The sequence below is a fragment of the Drosophila mauritiana genome, chromosome 2L (assembly GCF_004382145.1).
Source record: "Drosophila mauritiana strain mau12 chromosome 2L, ASM438214v1, whole genome shotgun sequence".
In the NCBI taxonomy this organism is placed as follows: domain Eukaryota; kingdom Metazoa; phylum Arthropoda; class Insecta; order Diptera; family Drosophilidae; genus Drosophila; species Drosophila mauritiana.
In genome coordinates, this window is record NC_046667.1 from 5,575,418 (window position 1) to 5,595,231 (window position 19,814).

At 42.8% G+C, this 19,814-nt stretch overlaps 1 protein-coding gene across 2 annotated transcripts; it reads left to right on the top strand.

The window, feature by feature from the left end:
- Positions 1 to 5,477: 5,477 nt before the first annotated feature.
- On the top strand, positions 5,478 to 6,303 carry LOC117147979. 2 transcript variants are annotated; one of them, XM_033315133.1, is made up of 2 exons: positions 5,478 to 5,585; positions 5,643 to 6,303. In XM_033315133.1, exons 1-2 carry the CDS (start codon positions 5,558 to 5,560, stop codon positions 6,008 to 6,010), a joined length of 396 nt encoding a protein of 131 aa, XP_033171024.1. In that variant the 5' UTR covers positions 5,478 to 5,557; the 3' UTR covers positions 6,011 to 6,303. The 2 variants fall into 2 exon arrangements, with proteins under 2 accessions (XP_033171024.1, XP_033171031.1); XM_033315140.1 differs by having other exon boundaries at positions 5,498 to 5,589; positions 5,643 to 6,302.
- Positions 6,304 to 19,814: the final 13,511 nt, after the last annotated feature.

Consider the following 19,814-nt stretch of genomic DNA (forward strand, 5'->3'; position numbering starts at 1 on the left):
CTTCGTAATTGAATTCCATGCGGAGCGTCTTCCACTCTGTGATGCTCGTACTCCTACTGGCCTTTAAAGGCCACTTCCCTCCCGTAGACTTAAATGCTTAACGGCCGACCAGATGTTATCCCAAACTGTCCATCGGGCGGAGCAATTCATAAACGGAAATGGGAGCCAAACGTGTTTGCCAACACAAACAATGCTGCCATGGGTTTCGTCTAACAGCTCAGCCCTCAACCCTATCACTCGTCGCTGGGGAAATGCAACGATACCCTTGCATTTGGGCTCTGGATTTCATTGTTGCAGTCCCTCTTGGGACCCGTGCCCCTATGTCCTGGTCACCAAGTGGCATGCGTTTCTAATTTCCTGATGCCTGGGCCCCATCGGGCGCCCTCAAATGTCCCCGCTGGCTGACCTGACAATTCTAAATTCGAGCTCACTGCAATTTATAAAGGCCACCAGTGTTTAATGTGTCTGGCTGGTCTGTATTTCGAATAATTGAATTCGCAATGGCTCAGCGTGTTGACAGCCAGACGGGCAGATCCTTGATGATGATGAATGAACAGGGACAGAAATCAACAGAATAAAGGCACTTTTACTTGGAATCAAATGAGCTCGTACCACAATTTCTTTACGATTTCAACTTCAATTTCAACACCTTTTATCTATTATATTATAGCTGTATTTTAAAATTAATACTTAGTTTCACACATCAGGACTTAAATGCAGCTGCACTTCAGCATTTTAGCCTGAGTGGTCAGGACATTCAGGACAATCGATCGCATTGATTGGATGGACAGCAATTACCACTGATTTTTTCGCCTCTTTATTAATTGCAAGCCGCCGGCGAGTCGCCGCTTCAGTTCACCCACTCTGCAACCGAAAGGCGGCCAGCCGACGAGCAATTAATCAATTTGGCCTCTTAATTATCGAGTCCAAAGCTGCGAAATCAGAGTAAGACAAACATTACGAGTTCAGCCAAAGAGTGAAATAAATTGCTCGGAGTCGGCCTAGTTGACCGAACAGTTAATTAAATGGAACGTATCCTACCCATCCATCGGCAGCCTTAAAGTTATACAAATTCGCAGTCGCCTCTGTATCGGAGCTGATTAAAATGCCATCAATTTCAAAATGGATAGCTGGCGAAAAGGGGGCTTCATCTCGAGATCCAGCCTGTCAGCTGTGGAAATGTGCGATGCGACAACTTAGGCGCCTCCTTCGTGTTGCATTTTGCCAGCTGGCGCTATGTTGCCATATTTCACGCCCCACGACGCCCGTCCCAAGCTGGAATTTTCCATTTCGTCTCATTCTGTATGCACTCAACGCATTAAGTGGCGACATGTGTTACACTAAAGACAGCGCCACCGAGAAAGGCCCCAAAAATGGCATGCCTTCGGGGCGGACTAGGATGAACAAATCCGGAATGAGGATGGGGATGGGAATGGGTATGTGGTTGGGCATGGTGAAGATGATGGAGATGGGGATGAGCCGCAGTTAGCTGTTAGTGGGGTGTTAATAGAACGCAGCAGGCAGTGAGCTGCATTCAAATGCATCACTGGCCCGAACATGACCCGAGTCATCATGGCCCATCGCCATGACTCCACGCATTAATCAAATGTTAATCCGAGGACGACAGTTTTTTTTCCCAGATCTCCCGAAAACACAGAGCCTTTTGAAGTCGGGTTTGGAAAACAAGGGAGACATCACGGAAATTCTCCAATTAGCCAGTTTTGCCATTTTCCTTGGTTTTCGATTTGCGCATATTTTCTGCTAATTAAGGGGCGTCGTTATGCCAACTGCAGGCATCTCTGCCTGCCTGTTCCACCTCGCCAGGTGGCCACAATCAGTGAAATGAAATATTCTTGGGCATCAGAACCGCAGGCTCACTGCTAGGATGAACCCAGCTGGCAAGCCCAAATTGCGAATGTTTTGACAAAATTGATTACATCTCCACTTTGATGAGAGAACTTAACTGTTGAATGAAAACTAATTTATGGGTCAAATAATTTATTGGTTTATTTGTTGACAATGCAGTGCCGTACTCTAAATGGTTCTAACTAAATTATTATTTTAGGAGGCAAAGTTATTTGTCAGGAATAAGACGATGATTGTGAATTCACAGAAGTTGTCAACGTTGCGCTCCGGCATTTTCAAAAGCTTTGCAAATTGAATGAGAAACTTGTTTTTATCACCTTCACTCCGAATGGTGCAATTATGCCCCGAGAACCTTTCTCGCCTTTGGTAATTTATTTATTAAACACTTGGCCCGGAAAAGGCAAACAAATTGTGAAGCTCTCCAAGGGGAGTCACGTAGTAAATGCATAAAAAATCGGCAACCGAAAGAAAGTAAAGTCGGTTGTCCCATGCATTTATGCAAAATGTGAGACATTGTTGCGAGACCTTCTAGCAGCATTAAGCTGTGGTGCGTGTCCCACTAATTTGACCCAAAAGGAAACAGTCAGCACGAACCTCATATAAACCATTTGAGCAAAGGGCGGGATCACTCGAAATGGAAATAGTTCTCCAGCTCTGGCTGCCACTTTGCTTAATTCACGAGGCACAAAGGGGATGCCACAGAACAGGAGGCCCAAGATGAACCTGCTCTCTGGGCACAATTTAAGTCGAAGGCTTCAGGACCAAGCACTAATTGCACAAGCAGCCTAGTTAAGTCAATCCCACAGGACACAAACACACATCGAATGAACCGCAGGCTGGCGTCACTAATTAAAATAAAATTTGATTTAGTCGCCGAATTCATGCTTCTCCGGCACAGCGGTGGTATTGCTGCGGTTTTCCATACCAAAGTGCGCATGCACCGCAATCTGGATAATTATTTATTTTGCCTGTAGCTTCGAGCTCTGCAGCATCCTTTAACCATTTGGGGTAACCACAATTTCTGTTTTGCCATCGATGCGTTTGAGCATGCATTTCCATCTGCCATAGGCTTCTGATTCACTCTTAAATCAAAGGACTTTTCACATTTCTTTGCGGCCTATGCAACTGGTATACTATTGTCGATATTTTCTGGGATTATTCATAGGGAATTTAAAGCAAAAAAGAGGGATAACAGGGTGTCTAATGTCAAGTACATCAGTTGACGTGCAACGTCACTTAATCTCTTTTTGTTTTGTAAATAAAGGCTCCTCTCGACGAACCTATCATAAAAATATTAAGCCATTTCAAGTGTGCCCCTCAATTGTATCTCTTATTTGCATCAACTTGCTGCATCTAAATTAATGTTCCGAAACAGACAAACCATTTAACTCGGCAACGAACTGTCGACCAGGCAGCCCTGACCTCCTCGGTGGCAGCCACAAAGCTGCGTTCATCGCTCGCAAGCTGCAACTAACAACGTTGCCAATCCTGTGTACTACCTATCCCCCAACTCCCAGCTCCGCCCACCGCAGTTAATTTGTTGTACAAGCCCGCACACAAATAAAGCAGCCAACGAGCGGCTGGAGGAGCAATTCGTTTGCTTTGAGCCAACATGCAACACTTTATCCACTGGATGACGGTTTTCAAATTTACAGCATGTCAACGGGCGAGAGGGCCTGGACAAGCGCACCCAAAGTTTCTGGGGTCCAGTCGGGACCAGTATTCCACATCACATTAACCATATGGTTGGGAAGAGCGCAAGCTGCACTTGGCTTCTAAATTGGGTAAATATGCATTGCGTATACGTACTGTTGCGCCTGCTATTTGCATCTTGCAACGATTCATTTGTTTGCGTTCGCTGATTGCAGCTAAATTCGGTGTTTCTCCCAGCAAAGATGGAAAACTTCATGCGGCATTGATTCGCAAAAGAGAAGTTTGCAATAGTTTGGATATTTTGTAAGGACTCCCGAATTCTGTTTCTGCTATAATGCAATATGCTTATAATAAAGTGCAATAACAATCTTATATTTTATTTAGCTTTGTCTAGAGGCGAACAATCGGAAAATAAAGCAGTGGAAAACCGCAGTAAACTTTTCAAGAGAAGACGCTTACATTGTAAAGAAGGAAAAGGTATCATTTCAAAAAGTGTATTTATTAAAGGATTTGTTCGTTGTACATCGATCGATACAATTTAAAGGGTGTAATTATCGGATTTTACTCAGGAATTAAACAATAGTCACGTCGACCAAGCCAACAAATCTTTAAATGCTTTATTTTTAAGTAAATATTTTATATTCGACAATATTCAAATATTTGAAAATGGAACAAGTCGAACGAAGGCATTTCCTAACCATCTCACGTACTTCCACAAACACCTGTATTAAACAATGGACATAAAATCAGGACTTGCGGAGGTAAAAATAAGGTAAGGGGAGAAAGTTTCGAATAGCAGGATTTCTTGTGCCAACTTCACCGACGTAAGAGAATACGCCACATGGCCAACACGTTTCGCATTGATGTTGAAATTGTTACTCGGTTGCTCCGCTTGTGTTGTCCCTTTTTTCGCTCAGTTGAGCTCACATTTTATGGTCAAGTTGCATTCTGTTTCATTTATATTTCATGTGTGGTTTTTATTTTCCGTTTCCTCTGGCCAAGACGATTTCACATTTTACTTTTCCTATTAATGTCAATTTAAATGTTCCAACACTTTAGTTGCTTGCAGAGAATCACCCAAGGGTGTTTACTGCCGTTGTCCGACTGAGATATTGTTTGCACAAAAGCACTTAAAGACTGCATTACTCCTCCTAGATAATCGCTCGGAAAATAGTTGAATTCCCTTTTCCGCTCGAGTCCAGTTCCGCAGTCATTTGTGGCAATTTGCGTGCTCATTGTTAATTTGATTCTCGGCTAGCGATAAACGAAAAACACCTCGACAGCTCCTGGGGCCTCAGCTATTTGGATTGGGCGTGGCTGGGCGCATAATTGAACGATAAATTAAATAAGAGCACTGGTGAGACTAAGCCCCAAAACGCATTCAATCGTTAAAGCCCGTTGCCGTTTCGGGCTTCCCAGGCAATTGAACTGTAAGCTCGAACTCTGCCAACTATACCTTCAGCTGAATAGCTGGTAAGGCAATGAATCACTGAAAAATAAGTATTTAAAAGCGATTTTAAAGTTTACGTTATGAAGTAGCTTTTCAATACTTGTACTGAGATAAAAGCAATACTTTTAAAAATAATTTAAAACTTTTCAGCCTGCTTAAATCCATCATAAATTAGTGAAAAGCGACTATCGCATTACTGACTAACCATGAAAAGTTTAATGTAAATATGTGTGGGTTGAGATTGTGTGCAGGAATGATTTTGCAGAGTTTATGACTAATTAAAAACTTTTAAAATATGCTTTTACACCAAATTTAAGGCCATTTAATGTAAGGGTCTGCGTTTCCGTAACGCCACCCCAATCTTTCATGGGCGCATTCGAACTTTGATGTTTTTGTCGGCTTAGACGTTCACGGTCTGGCGGACATTTGCCCAGTTGAGCGCAGCTGGTGAGTGTGAGAAGCGCATAGAAGGGTGCAAATCAAAGCGGCAGTTGTGGCATGCTGTGAGCAAGCTTTCACCATAGGTCACACAAATTGAATGTGAAATCACAGCATCAGGTGGAGAAGGAAGACGCGAAAGCAGCTGCAATGAGTGACTTACCCGTGGTGAAGAGCAGTACGTATGTAGAATCAGCGCAGCACAGCGGGCACCTGCTCTAATACCCAATTCCAGACATGAATAGCCTTAGCCAGAGGTCGCCGTATAGCCAGATCGGGATGGGAGCTGCCGGGGGCTTCCTCACCGGCTTTGTGCTCCTCAAGGCGAGTAAGATAATGGCCGTGGCCGCGGGCGGTACCATTCTGGCGCTCGAGCTGGCATGGCAGGCGGGACTGGTCAAGCTGGATGTGCTCAAGACATTCTCACAGCCGGAACAGGATCAGTCCCGGGGGCAGCTGCAGGTCAGAGAAATGTCCCTGGAGGCAGTGAATCTTAGCCGCGTTCAGGAACTGGGGGATAAAGCCAGGAAGGCGTGTGCAACCAGCGGTCGTCTGTGTGTGGCCTTCTTGGGCGGCTTTCTACTCGGCTTCGGATGGGCTTAACTAATGCAAATTATGATCGCAACACATACATATACAATATTTAAGTTGATGTAAACGAAAGTTTTCACCTGTAGTGGCCTGCGGGAACACTTTTTTGCAGTTTTTGGGTGCCGGCACGCAGGGAAAGTTTCCATAACAAAAGCCTTGAACATTTTATAGAAATTCTCTTAACAAATAGCCAAGCCTCTCTTCACCGCACATTCACACACACACACCTACATACTCTAACGTGCATTTAAAGTTTGTGCTTCGCATAAAAAGCGACCCAGCAAAAACTTCAAACTTGTAACAACATTTTCATGCGCTTTTAAGCATTTCAATTTTCTCCGCTCGGTGGTAGAAAATTTATGCATAAGCAAAGTTTTTCATAGCTTAGCAATGTGAAAGTGAGCGAAGTAGGTGTAGATGTGTCCGATTTCATATGCATTGCGCGACTCGAAAAATATGTGATTAGCAAGCTAGAATCCTATGCAAAAAAAATTGGGAAAAGGAAAATAAACATGGACAGTTTTTCCAAATTTATATGTGTATGTACAGAATGCTGGTCTCCAAATCAATTAAAATAATCCCTTGCACCAGCACAGAGTGGGAATAATAAGTGAGCCTGTCACGTTTGAATAACTATTTGACATCTGGCCGAGATATTCCTTAGCTCGTTTTTTCCAAAAATGCAAGCGATTGCTGCAAGCGATCGAAAAATAAATATGCCACACTGGTCAGGATCTTCTCCCAACAATAAAAATCAATTTAAATCGAGCCCGAAACTCACACACTCACTAGCATACGCATCACGTACGGCAACGTACGGAACACATGTCGTATGAGCAATGAAATTTGCATTTGAAAAAGCCAAAAATTGTTTTCTTTTGCGAACGAACAGCCCCTGCACCCAATTTAAAGTCCGGCAATTGGCAAACTAGTTAGATTTGACATTTTAATTATTCAAATGCCGATTGGCCCGATAATGGATAATCCCAATTAGCAAGGTATGGCCTTTAGTGGTTGCCAGAATTAATTGAAAGAGAGCGAGTGGGACAGTCCGAGGATAAATGAAGTAGAAAGTTTCGCCAGTGATTAGCATGGAAATCGGAGGGAGAACACCAGCAAAGGAGTAAAAGTCGCGTCGACAGAGGTCGAGACTGCAGTGCGATTGTGATTGGACGACCGCAGGCGGCGGTGGATTCAATTAATTAAAGGTGATAATTGGTTAGCTAATTGGAAACAAGATTTTCACTTAAAAAGAACTAAGAGATTCGCAAAAGGGGAACACGGCCAATACTGATTTGAATTTAATGGGTAATCAGCGTAAAATTTACAAAAAATCAAAACGAATTAATATTATTTTTATTGGACATTTCCAACCAAACAAAACGTATAAAATAATTGCATCCTGCATGAACTTCTGTCTGCCCAGGATGCCATCTAGTCGTGCCTACAATTGAGTTGATGAATAAGGTTAAATATTAATTTATAAGGCTTTGGAAAATATTTACTTGGCCTTAACCACATAATCCGTAGGCTCCGGCAATTACACATGCAAGCTTGAACATACACAACACAAAATCAAATTTCAATGGCCCAAACAACAAATGGCCTGCCATTGTTTGCCATCAAAGCAAACCAAACCAACCCGAAGCGAAACCGAAACCGAAACTCCAGAGTCCGAGCCAAATGCGTGTAAATGTGCAATATGTCTAACAATTTGACCAAAACTGAATTTGCACAAGACCACAAATAGCCAAATTGAAAATAGCTGGCCTGGTCGTGGGAATTATTAAATTTGAAATTAAATGCACTTCCCAGCAATTATTGGGCAATAAAATGGGTCCTGTGTGAATTCATAATTGCCCAAAACAGACCATTTCAATCCGGTATCCATCGAGCAGTCTGCCAATAACGCGATTAAGCCTTAAACAGTTCAAACTTTGCACTGCCAATGCAACTTTAACTTCAAAGCTTCTGCTGGCTGCTCATTAAATTCTCATGCTTGCCTGCAGTCCAAGGTAAAATACTGCAGTTTCAGTCGACTCGCACAATGCCCTCCTCGATTTCCTTTGCAATGTTTTCCTTACTTTCCGACTCCCAGCCTCTTCATTTGCGGCCGCTGCCTTTGTTGTTAACAAAATGCGGAAAAACGTGGCAAGATAGGGGGTTTTGCGGGCAAAGCCCTTCCATCTTCGGTGCTGACCTATGGCGCAGTACGGTTGAAAAATGGAGAACTATTATGGTTGAAAAATACACAGGTTAGGGCACCAAGAAAGGCAAGACATGCAGACGGAACTTAAAAGTTACAAATCCAAAAGGGTATCTCTAAGTAGGTAATTGATTGCACTTTTCAAAAATGGTAAATTCCTTAAAATGTAATGAGCACTTCATGTGAACGCCGCTAGGTGGCGCTATTTAGCACTGCACTTTCTAAATCTGAGTGCAGGGTAACTTATAGTCGAGGCACTAGACTATTAACTTCTTATGCTCACTTATCAGTTTAAATAAACAAGTTTAAATCGCGAATTTTCAGTTATGTATATGACCAAACTATACAAAGCAACCACGGCCCTCAGTTTGTCCCAATTGACAGATTGTTAAGGTCGAACTGGATGGTTTGCTAACCCACAACAACTGGTGGGAAGTGGTGGGAACTGGTGTGTCATATCCATGGTGACGAACTGAAAATGTTTTTGTAAAATGCCCGGTGTCTGTCTGTGCTTTTGGGCGTGACAATTTAATTATGTCATTATAAGAGGCAAATAGGCAACGGAAATGTTTTCAACTTTCCGCCCCAGTTCTACCATCAATCGCCTTAAAGTTCTTGGCCGTAGCTGCGAGTGAGTCTGGCCGACACAAGCGGATGTAATTTCCAACTCAAGTTGCCTTGGCCATGTCCATGTCGGGCGGGACCTTCAATAAATTTAGTCCTGCGGAGGGGGATGGACTGCTATCCTGGTTATCCGACTCTCGCATCGGCACAGCTGTCTGGCTGGCATTACGTGCAAATAGTTACGTGAAATTATTTCCGGAATCGGTAACTAATATAGCTCCGTTTGAGCTCCCCTGGCAGACTCGCAATGAAGTTGCCGCCAAGTTCCCAGTCGGCTTATCTTCAAAGTCAAACAATGCAGCTGAACTGATTAAAGCTTTTCTTAAAGTTTCGACGCGGGGGAATTTCCCAACTGCACTCGACGGCCTTCTTCTCTGAACTCCTCTAAAAACACCTCGTATTTTCAGTGCAGCCGGCTCAAACTGTCGCCATAAATGTTAATTAAATTAAAACGCTAATAGGCGTGAAATATGATAACACACAGATACGGAAACATGCAGACACCACCAGCGAGCTCCGAAGGGAAAAGCCCTGCTGGCAGGTGGCAAAGTTGGGCCAAAAAGGAGCAGGGCTCGGCAACAGCTGCCTCAACGGCTCCTGGCACGCCCCTCGACGCCGCCCGAGGGGGCGTGTGGCAATTGCCAAAGTTGCCGCTCACTTGATTTTCAGAATAATACTCGCAATAATTAAAATGAAAATTAGAAATGGGCCGAAGGCATCGGGCACTGAGCTGCCAGTCGAAGCATCTGCCAAAGGAAGGCAAACAGACAGTCAGACAGACAGACAGATAGATAGGGAAATGGACGGGTGGTCGGGGGGTTGGGGTTTGGAGCTGCCGTTACCACTTGGCTGCCTCCTTGGGCTCGAAAAATTTGCCTTTTGGTGGCGCCTAATTAAAAGGGATAAGTGCCAGGACAGGTGTGAATCTGGGGTGGCATGGCGAGGTGGCAAGGTGGGAGGGGATCGACGTAATTACTAATTGCTGTGATTATTAGGGGTTGGATGGCCCATTCTTGAATCGGGTGCTAAGTCCACAGAATTTAGGAGGATGTCTTACTTGTTTTTTCTACTTCAATAAAATAAAATAGTTAGATGATGAAGAGCTTAGCTGTTTAAAAATTCCAGATAACTCTGGAATGGAACTTTTTCACAGCTAGCATTTGGAAATAAGAAAACTATCTAAACTATTTAGTCTGTCGATAACTCTTAGATCGACCCCCTTTGAAAGCTTATAAACTATTGCTCAATCGCCATACACAAATACACAGCTTAGCCCAGTCACTGGACTCCATCAAAAGGCAGGCCTTGTGGGCAGCTCTACCTCCTGAACCCTGACCCAAACCCGCTGCCCCAGTCCGCCTGCTTATGTGTCTGCTTAAGTGCTATTGACGGTCGAGACCGCAGTGACAGGTGGCAATGGGGTGCGGGCAAGCCGCTTAGGTCGAAGGACATTCGAGCGCCCGCCCATCTCTCGGGGGCTTTCTAATTTGAGTGGGGCTGTCAAGGTTCACGCGTGCATTGTCACAGATTTGCTGGTGGTCCAGGCTGGGCGCCATTAAGATGATGAAATGTCCCCGAAGGTCACTAGGCAACACTCGACCCCGATCACTTGTTGCCAATTAACCATTATTAATATTGAGTCCTTTGTGCGTAACCTGCTTCTGGGCGAGTTTACACTAACCCGAATGGGGCCAAGTCCATTCGACTCATTTGGGGATTGGTGTATCCGTTTCGTTTTCCAGTGTAGGCTTGTATCTGGGCGCCCCTTGATAATGCTTAATTTGCTGTTTAATTATGCGTAGAGCACTCTTTGTGGGCCGCCCGATGTCCCTACTAATTACAGCTGTTTGTTATCTGGCAGGAAACACTTTTCTGGGTTGCCGGCTCCAGTTTAAAGCGGCTTAGTCGACCCATCTCCACAGGTTCACACATTACTTTCCACTTCTTTTCCCATTTCGCATACATGTGTCTACGCAGGAGACTGACAATTTACCAAAGGCAACAACTTAATTTGGCCAACATTCCACTTTCGCTCACACCCAGGCAACTTGGGTTGGGGCTGGAGTTGGGGGATTACAAATGGACAAGCTGCGTGCAAATGTAACTGCCCCGACATCCAAACACGTTCGAAAAACATAAACAGCTTGGGTCCCATTTGTATTTGGGGCTCTGCTCCATCGGTGCGGTGCGGTGCCCTGCTGAATTTAGTGAGCTGGCCTCGTAAATTTTAAATATACTTTGCTGGTTTGCTGAAGGAAACAGGCAAAACGTCTTACCGACTATAAGATACCCGCTATATACAGTAAAGATGAAAGATACACAGCAAGTACCTAAAGGTGTACCAAGAATTATTGAACTTTCCTTATCTTTTTATGAAATTATGTCACTCGATAGGTCAGTAGAACTTCCTTTTTAGTGACATCCTTTAATACATGCCCAATATACCTTGGAATTCTAAGGAATATGTAAATGTATCTGAAGAGAAGATTGTTGGGAATATGGCTGCGACCAATGTAGATACAATGTCGATAAATATATGTTTATCCCAGTGAGCACACAAGACTAACATAAAAATAAAATTGTGATTACCTTTCAACTATGAAATAGATTCATCTGGTATTGGCAAGAAGTATACAAACGCTGAACTCGACTTAATAGCATCCAGTTCATTTAGTTTAAAAGCCTCTTTGTCATTAGTGGCCAAAGACAAATTTTGGCATGCTTCCCTTTATGTCTGCCCCTATTCATACCGAAAATACCGCATCATTTGCGAAATACAACCGCAGAAGTTATTTGCTCGGGCATAAATCTCGGCGGAGATATATAGAAAACACTCTGCGCATAATGGGGATCTTCCCGACCGGCGCTTAAAAGCCGTTTAATAAGTCTGGCCACAACACACCCATGACAAATGTACACCCGGCTGCATTGTGCGGAATCGAAGGACGACGAGCTGGTCGAAGTTGCCACTGGAGTTGGTGGGTTGGTGTGGTCAGGACCGGTTTCTGTTGCAGGTCGATCGGGGCCACTGCACTGGCCATAAATTTTATTGGCCGCCTATTGAAACGTTGACGTGGCACAGATATTTTGTCGCATAATTTTTGATAAATGATAAAGTGCTGTGGCCATTCCCGAAAGACAATAAATTAAGCGAGTTGCGAAACAAGATAGGTCAATCAAATTAAGACCAATAAAATGGCAAAACCAATTAATATAAGAAACACCATCAGCAAAAGTATTTTTAACATCTGAAAAATTCCCCATTTCCTTCAGCTTTGCACATTCAAATAAGTCAAAGTGCAGCTAAATGATTTAGAAACTTATCCCAGCTGAGAGCCCGTTAAAATATTGTATTTTAAGTTTCGCCACAAATCCATTTGGGCGCATTAACCTTTCCATGTCTCTGCATGCTCAATGGAGTCGGGCCACAAGTTTATTTGCTCATTCAGCTCAATCACAGATCAAATAGCTGGGAAAAGTGCTGGAGTGCAAATACCTGGCAAACAATTTGAACTACTCTCAACCTTTAAACTGCAAACAACGAGCAGCAGATTGCCTGCCAAGAAGACCAGCGGAGGAGGAGGAGGAGGAGGTTCTAGCCAGGCGAGGAGCAGTCAGACAATTGCCCCCGAGGAGTCGGGCAGGCAGCATAAATTGCTCCGACACGAAAGAAGTTGGATTGCCGGGCAAGGATAAGCAGGCTTCTCAACCTCGTCCTGCCCGCCGCCTCCTGTGTCCTTTGTTTCTCCAGCAAACAATTTGCCAAATCCGGGCCAGAGATTGAACAAAAGAAGTGCATATGTAAAACTTGGAGCCCACTTCCTTCGAAATGACTACCACCTGGGGCATCCCAGTGATTTCTCCAAATATTCAAAGCACTGCCATTAAAGAATGCCCTACTTATGTGCCTACAGATTGAATTTACTAAGCAGGAAAATCATATCTAATAAAAGCCATATAGTAATGCTTTTCTACATCGACTTGTAGAGGTCCTCAAATAATAGTTTCCTTTGAACTTGACTCCACTGGGATGCAGTGCAGCGAGCACAGGAATTCAAAATCACCGAGATACCGATATTTTTTTTTTAACTCTCGCACAACGCAACGGAAATAAATTGCCGCAGCTATTTAGGCGTTCAAACGGCAGCTAGGCTAATGGCTTGTGAGCGGTTGATTTATGGCCTAGATGATGACAAAGCGGCATGCAAGCAAAGAGTGTGTAACGAAAAAGAATTTCATTAAATTTCCCCAGGTTGTGCAACCCCACTAACGATGGCTTACAAGTGAGTGACACTTAGTTTAACTCATATCGAAGCAAAGTGCCCCCTCAGCGATTTAATGCACAGAAGTACTGCACATGCGGGGGTATTTTGGCCACGAACTGAAATTGGTAAGAACCATGGAAAAGTTATTAAACAGAGTCATTTTGTCCTAAGTATAGAATACAGATTTTAAGTTTATGATTTAAGATCTAAGATCTCCGCTACCCAACAAGGTACTACCAAATTAATACCATTTTCCAAAACAATGTTACTTCAATCGATTGTTTTTAACTAGCCAAGTTTCGGGCCTCGACCCAATCAAATTGAATTCGTTAACGCTGTGGCCAAAAGTAAAGTGATATTTTGGGTTAATTTGCGGCTGAAGGCAGGCGGCAAGTGCAAACACAACAGTCGCAGTCTACTTTTTGGCACTTAATCAAATTGTGCGCCATGCTCTTAGCTTTGGCTGCCTGCCTTTACGTTTTATAATACCATTAGTTGGGCCGAGTCTTAGTTTCACTTGGCGTCATTTTTCATTCCATTTTCCTCTCGGTTTCCCATTGCGGAAAGTGGAAGACGCTCTGGAGATAAGCGTTTGGTTTCCTTGTGGCCACGTTTGCGGCATTGAAAAGAATGCCCAAGGAGGCTGAATTGCCCACTTCTCAATAGGAACCACCAGCTGCAATGGACGCCCACCGTGTTTTCTTAGAATCGGAAAAAGATAATTGCCAAATGGATGGGAAAGAAATTAGAGCTAAAAAAGATATATATAACTTTGAACGTTGTATACAATTAGTGATACAAATCGGATACAATATTTGATACGTCGAAAATTCAAATAAATTGTTGAATTTGTTGTACACGCAATTTATATTAGCGATCTAAAACAATTATCATATTTTGACACCAAAATGGCAAATGTAATCAAACCAAAATATTTCTCGTTATTAGTTCAACTGAATTTTCCAGGTATAAATTGTGTTCGCTATTGAAATGCGTACATGGACCCAAAAATGATTCGACATCCATCGCTACATAATAATTTTGGTTGGCTTGTTACAGTTCATAACTAATAATTTATTATTTTATGCATGACTGGCAAAATAAACAGAAATTTTTACTCTTACCAGTCGCCTTTGTTATCTCCACCGTTGCTGTTTTTTTTTTTGGGGTTGAGTCGAAGTTCGGTGGAAAAGTTTTGCAAGAGAAAAGGCAAGAAACTGAGCGGGAAAAGTTAATATTAAGGAAAGGCGACGCATTCGGACTTAATATTTTTCCTCCTCTTGCTTTCGCCCTTCCACACGCGGGCGTCTTTTTGACGCCAAACACGTAGACAGCTTTTCCACTTTTCCACGTTGCCTCCTTAGCTTTGTCCGGAAAATCTTGTTAGGGGTACTTTCTGCTTTATTTGCATGATGCCGCCCCCACTTCTCCAATCGTTTATCTCTTAAGTATATTTTGTTGTGTAAATTTTCAAAGCTACTTGCCTCGCATACAAAGAAGACAATTCCGAACAGTACGAAAGTATGCCAAACAATTAGTTGTCGGCTGCAATTTAAATGTCTTTGTTCACTATTCAATACGGGAAATGCTCATGTTTGCTCGGAATTATGCCGCTGGCAAACAAGAGGCGATGTTTTGATACTAAATCCAATCTTTAAATATTTTATATTGAACAAGTTCAGTTGAAACTTTCTAATTGGCTAAGCAAATACAGGCAGCTTACGAACTTGACCGTGTTCGTTTGATGTCCGTTTGCAATTGGCATTCGTTTCCTAAAAAAAAAAAAATTAAACTTGTAACAAACAAGGAAATTTTCGAATATTTTTCAACATGACAACCGAGACCCGTTTAACTTGGTGCGACAGATGATGAGGACTAATGAGAAATGCAAATGATGGAATAATGGAAAAAGAATATTCAGCTGCCAGAAAGCCCAAGGGTGAGGAAAAACATTAAGATAAAAAGTACAAAGTTGAGGATATTCTGCATCGTAAACAAAGTGCAGCTCAAGGATATGTGAGTTCTCTTTCTCTCTTAAAACTTTTCCGCTCTCTCTCTGTGTGAAGATTTAATTATTCATCCGCCCTGTCTGCCCGCAAAGTGCAGTCAAGACAGACGGAAAAGCTGCGGCGGCGACAAGGACGAGAACCAGGACGACGAAGACGATGGAGACGAGCGGCAAGGGGCAAAAGTTTTCCACCGACCTGGTGGCATGACGCAAAGTTGTTGTAAACAAAACATGGGGGCGTGACCGAAGTAGGCTGCAAGTGAAATGCATAAAACTTGGATAAAGTAAAATTGGAAAGTGCAGGCGCAACGAATATGAAATTTCAAGTTGTAATCAAATTAACTTTTGTTTCGGCAGCAAGAAGTGTCAACAGATAATTGAAAATCCGCAATTTCTTTGATTGCAACTTCGGTTTAATTTTTGAAATAAATCATTTGAGATATAGTTTTCAGATTACTATTAATGCTATTCTCGTTCCTCTAAAGCCATTTGAAACTTATAAATGCTCGGGCCCATTTGTACTATCAGCTATAAGCACGTTTGTCAACCAGGGCGTTTCTTGCCCCCAGTTGTCTACTTGCCGCGAATACATACACTCGAATGTGTGTATACCGCACCCCAACACGCTCCACTCGTTGCTGCATTTTTATGTCCTTCACACATCATTCAGCAACAAATTGCTGCAGGCGAGGAATGCTCACATTGCTGAAGCTGCTTCAAATCTATTTGGGAGACAAGAAATAAAAAATACAAAAAGCGAAAGGGAATGGGGTGTGAGGAGGTGTGGAATGTCAACAGCAAGCAAAAAGTGTCTCGAGACCATGGATTCGTGACCAGGCTGCGTGTCCATTGGAGTCAGCACGTGCCACCAGTTTTATTATCATGAGCTGCAAGCCCTGGCAACTTTTTATTATCCTTTTGCTGCTTTGGCTGCATGGGAACTTTAACACTTTCTGCCCACGACTCGAACGAGGACACTTCCCACTTCAGCTGAACTTGTGCCGTAAATATGACCTAATGGAGTTTAAAGTAGCCGCTCGGACGTCGAACCCACCGACTCTTTCGGATTTAACGATCTGACCCACGGCAAGTTCTTCATCTACATTATCGTAAAAATCAGCTTCCAATATCCTGGCCTCAATTGAGGTCTCCTGGGAGAGGCGGGTGGACCATAAACAGCAACTGGTCGGAGCTGAAATTGTAACATGTTGAATGCATGTGCAGCAATCCAATTTCAGCCAATTTAATGTGTGAGTGCAGGTGATTAAATTTTAGCTGAAAATTGATAATCGTGGCCTGCATTCTAAGACTATTCTCTCTTCAACGAATTGGCCAACTATCTCGACTTTACACTTTAAATCCTATTTTTAAAGCACAACATACAAGTGCAAGTTATAAATTTAGTCGTATAATCGAAACGAACTTTTATATATGATACATATTTTTTGCACTGCGTTGGCACGAGTATAAGCAGGAATAAATTGCACAACAAAATTCAATTACTAAATGCAAATCCAAGTCGCTTTCGCACCCTTCATATCTGTGTCAAAAAGGCAGAGCCAAAAGGCTTTTGCCATTTATTCAGCATTTTTGCTTTTTTTCTTCTTTGTATCGAACCAAGAGTTGGGCAAGACATATTATTTATTTGTTTATATATGTGCATCTTAAAATTATTGAAAAGAGTTCAAGAGACTCTTACACGAGAAGAGGAGTGTGTGGAAACTTGGCACTGTTGGGCGGAAATCTGTTCTTTGGCATGCTTTTCTTTTTATTTCTGCGAACAGGAAAAACACAATTGAGCGCGTTGCAAGTTGCCAACGAAAGCACACACACATGGAAATATTTTCATATAATAAATAATTTTAATTCATACTTTAATTGCTCCTCCCTGGCCGCCATAGTATATATATTCCTCGTCACAAATCAATTTAAATGGATTTTTCTCTTTTGCTCACAAAATCCCACAAACTGCTGCTTTTCAGCGAAACACAAAATATTCTTGCACAGATTCCGTGCATACTTAGCTTAACAAAAATGCACGTTCAAGTGAAAAAATGCAATCGATACCAAAATATGCAAAAATGATACACAAAACCGGAAAAATTCTAATTAGTGCTTTTTTAGGTCCTTTTTATTTTAAGTTATTTCTTGTTTTGCAATCGTATAAAATTGCATTTAATTAAATATATTGATTTATTTGTATTATAAATTGAGTATTATATTAAACTCAATCCACGATGACATAGGCGGTGGTGGTAATCAGCGCTGAGGCAGAAAGAAGCCTTTCCGACCAAGTAAAGTTTATCCGGATCACTAGCCAAGTCGATCTCTGAGCTGCGGGCGTTGCTAAAAAAAATGAAGGAAAAAAGATGAATTGGCAGCAGTGTTGTTTGTTGACCGCAAATAAACAACACCCACAACAAAACTAACAGCGAACAACGGGCAGCAAACACACCAGCGCTGTTTAAAAAACTTTATCCAGCCAGTTAAATAGCCGAGCAGAAAAAATAAATACATAAATGAAGGAAAGTTTTGTTTGCAGCTGAGTTTTTCCGACAGCCACTGGCCCCAATGCGCATTTCAATTGCTTTCGAACTTCCCCCAGCCAGCACTTCACTCCCTGTAAAACTTTAAGTTAATTAAGTGCTAAATTAACTAAATTGCACTTACGGCTAAACTGCCGTACCGCAAATTGTGCGCCTGTCCGCCACGGCGTATGCGCAATGCATTGGCCATATATTAAGTATTCGCTGTGGCTGACAAGCTGAGGAAAAACAAGAGCTCGGCAAATCCATTTAATATCATTAAGTCGAATGAATTTCCGCCCCGTTAACACCTCAGGAGTCAACAAAGCGTTACGATGAACGACAATTGCGATAATTACTCGCTTGACCAATTCCGGGCCCAAATGAGCAGCCATAACAACAGGCTAAGGTCTCAGGATTCAGTCGCAACACCCACCAGACAGAGAGCCCCTTCCCAAAAAGTTGTTTGCATTATTAGCTTGTCGAGATTTTGCTCCCCGGTCTCGGAAAAGCCGCTTTACACTGCCGTCTTGTGTAAGGCGGGCGGCAGATTATCCTCTTCCGGCCGTGACTTAGTGTGTGCCACTAATTATTACATAATGATTATGTTTCATTAGCTGTTTGGGGCGCCAAAATGGGAAAACTTTTTGGCTTGTATTTTTCATGGCGCTTTTCTTAGCTGGCAGCCAGTGCAGAAATGAGGAGAAAACTTTAAGCAAAGATTTTATGCGCCGCGGGACAATGATGAAAGTAATAGTTAGCCAAGCGCAATAACCACAGACCTACTTGCTCTTTGCACTTGGATTTTTAATAAAAATCCTCGACTGTTTAATGAAACTCCGCAACACGAGAAGAACTGAAATCGAAAGCTAAAATAGAGAAAATATGCAATGAATATGATGCAAATTCAAAACTTGATGCTCGTTACACTTTGAGAAAATCGAGAATTGGATTTGACAGAATTCTCATTAAGTGACTAAAGTGAATCGCATATTATTGCTTATCCACTGAATTCCTAATATATTTTCCAATCATTGAATTAGGTTTTATATGTATGTGTGGGAAGTTGTTTCCACTTCTCATTCTGCGCTTTTTGCACTGCAGTCCCGAATGGCAAGTCATGGTGCACTTCATGAGCAATTTTCGCCGTGCATTGAACTGAAAATAAAATGTCGAGCTGCACATAAATGTCACCCATGGCACACTAACTCATATACACACATACTGGCATCTGCAGTAGAAAGCCTGACAAAATGGCGGACAAAAACAGGTGTCACATTGTTGTCGCTGACTGTTGCGCCGTTTCCTTGTTCTGGTTTTTATGCCACTTTAACGTTTCCTAATGTACGTGGCACATTACGCGGCCACAAAAATAACAATAAGCCGGAAACTACTGCTGCTGGAAGACAAAACTTTGGGGGGCAGAACAAAAACTGGGGCCGCAGTTATGACGGCATTGTGGCCACCATTACCCAGCACTCGCATCACACACGAGATCTTAACTAAGTCCTGGCTGCTTTTTTATGGCTCGCGAGTGGATGGTGAAATTATTGAGCTGTTTGGAGATGACTAAGCACCCGCCCATGGATGTGGAAGTGGAAGTGGAAACTTTTCGACGTGCACGAGCTGATACGAAAATTTTGAAGGAAAGCTCGTAAAGTGTGCCACAAAATGTGAATGGTAAAAACTTCATCCTGCTCAAGGCACTCAATTAAACCAATAAATAAAACCCTTCGAAAAGCAGTTTCGGCATTCCCCGAATGTCAACAAGTGGCAGCAACAGCAGCAGCAGCAGCAGCAGCAGCAGTAGCAGCCCGTCCAACAATTGAGCCAGTGTGTCTAATAGAACCCAATTTCAGGCACAAGCGCCTAAAACGATGCTACACTCCTTCCCATGCAAATGCCTGCGTAATGCAATTCAAGTCAAATTTAATCAATGCGCTGCATAAGCGCTCCACCGAGTAGCGCTCCAACCCACACTTCACCACCCTTGCTTACTCCCCAGAAACTTTCGCCATGCTCCCAAAACTATCAAATTTCAGGGGAGGACGGATCGAACGGATCCCGGTGGATGGATGGGGGGCAGTCGATGGAGTCAAAAGTTATGCTCGACTGCCTGCTGCAGCCAATGGGTGAGGCTTCATTGTAGTTGCAGCAGTAATCAAAAGTAGTTTGGGCCGCAGTACGG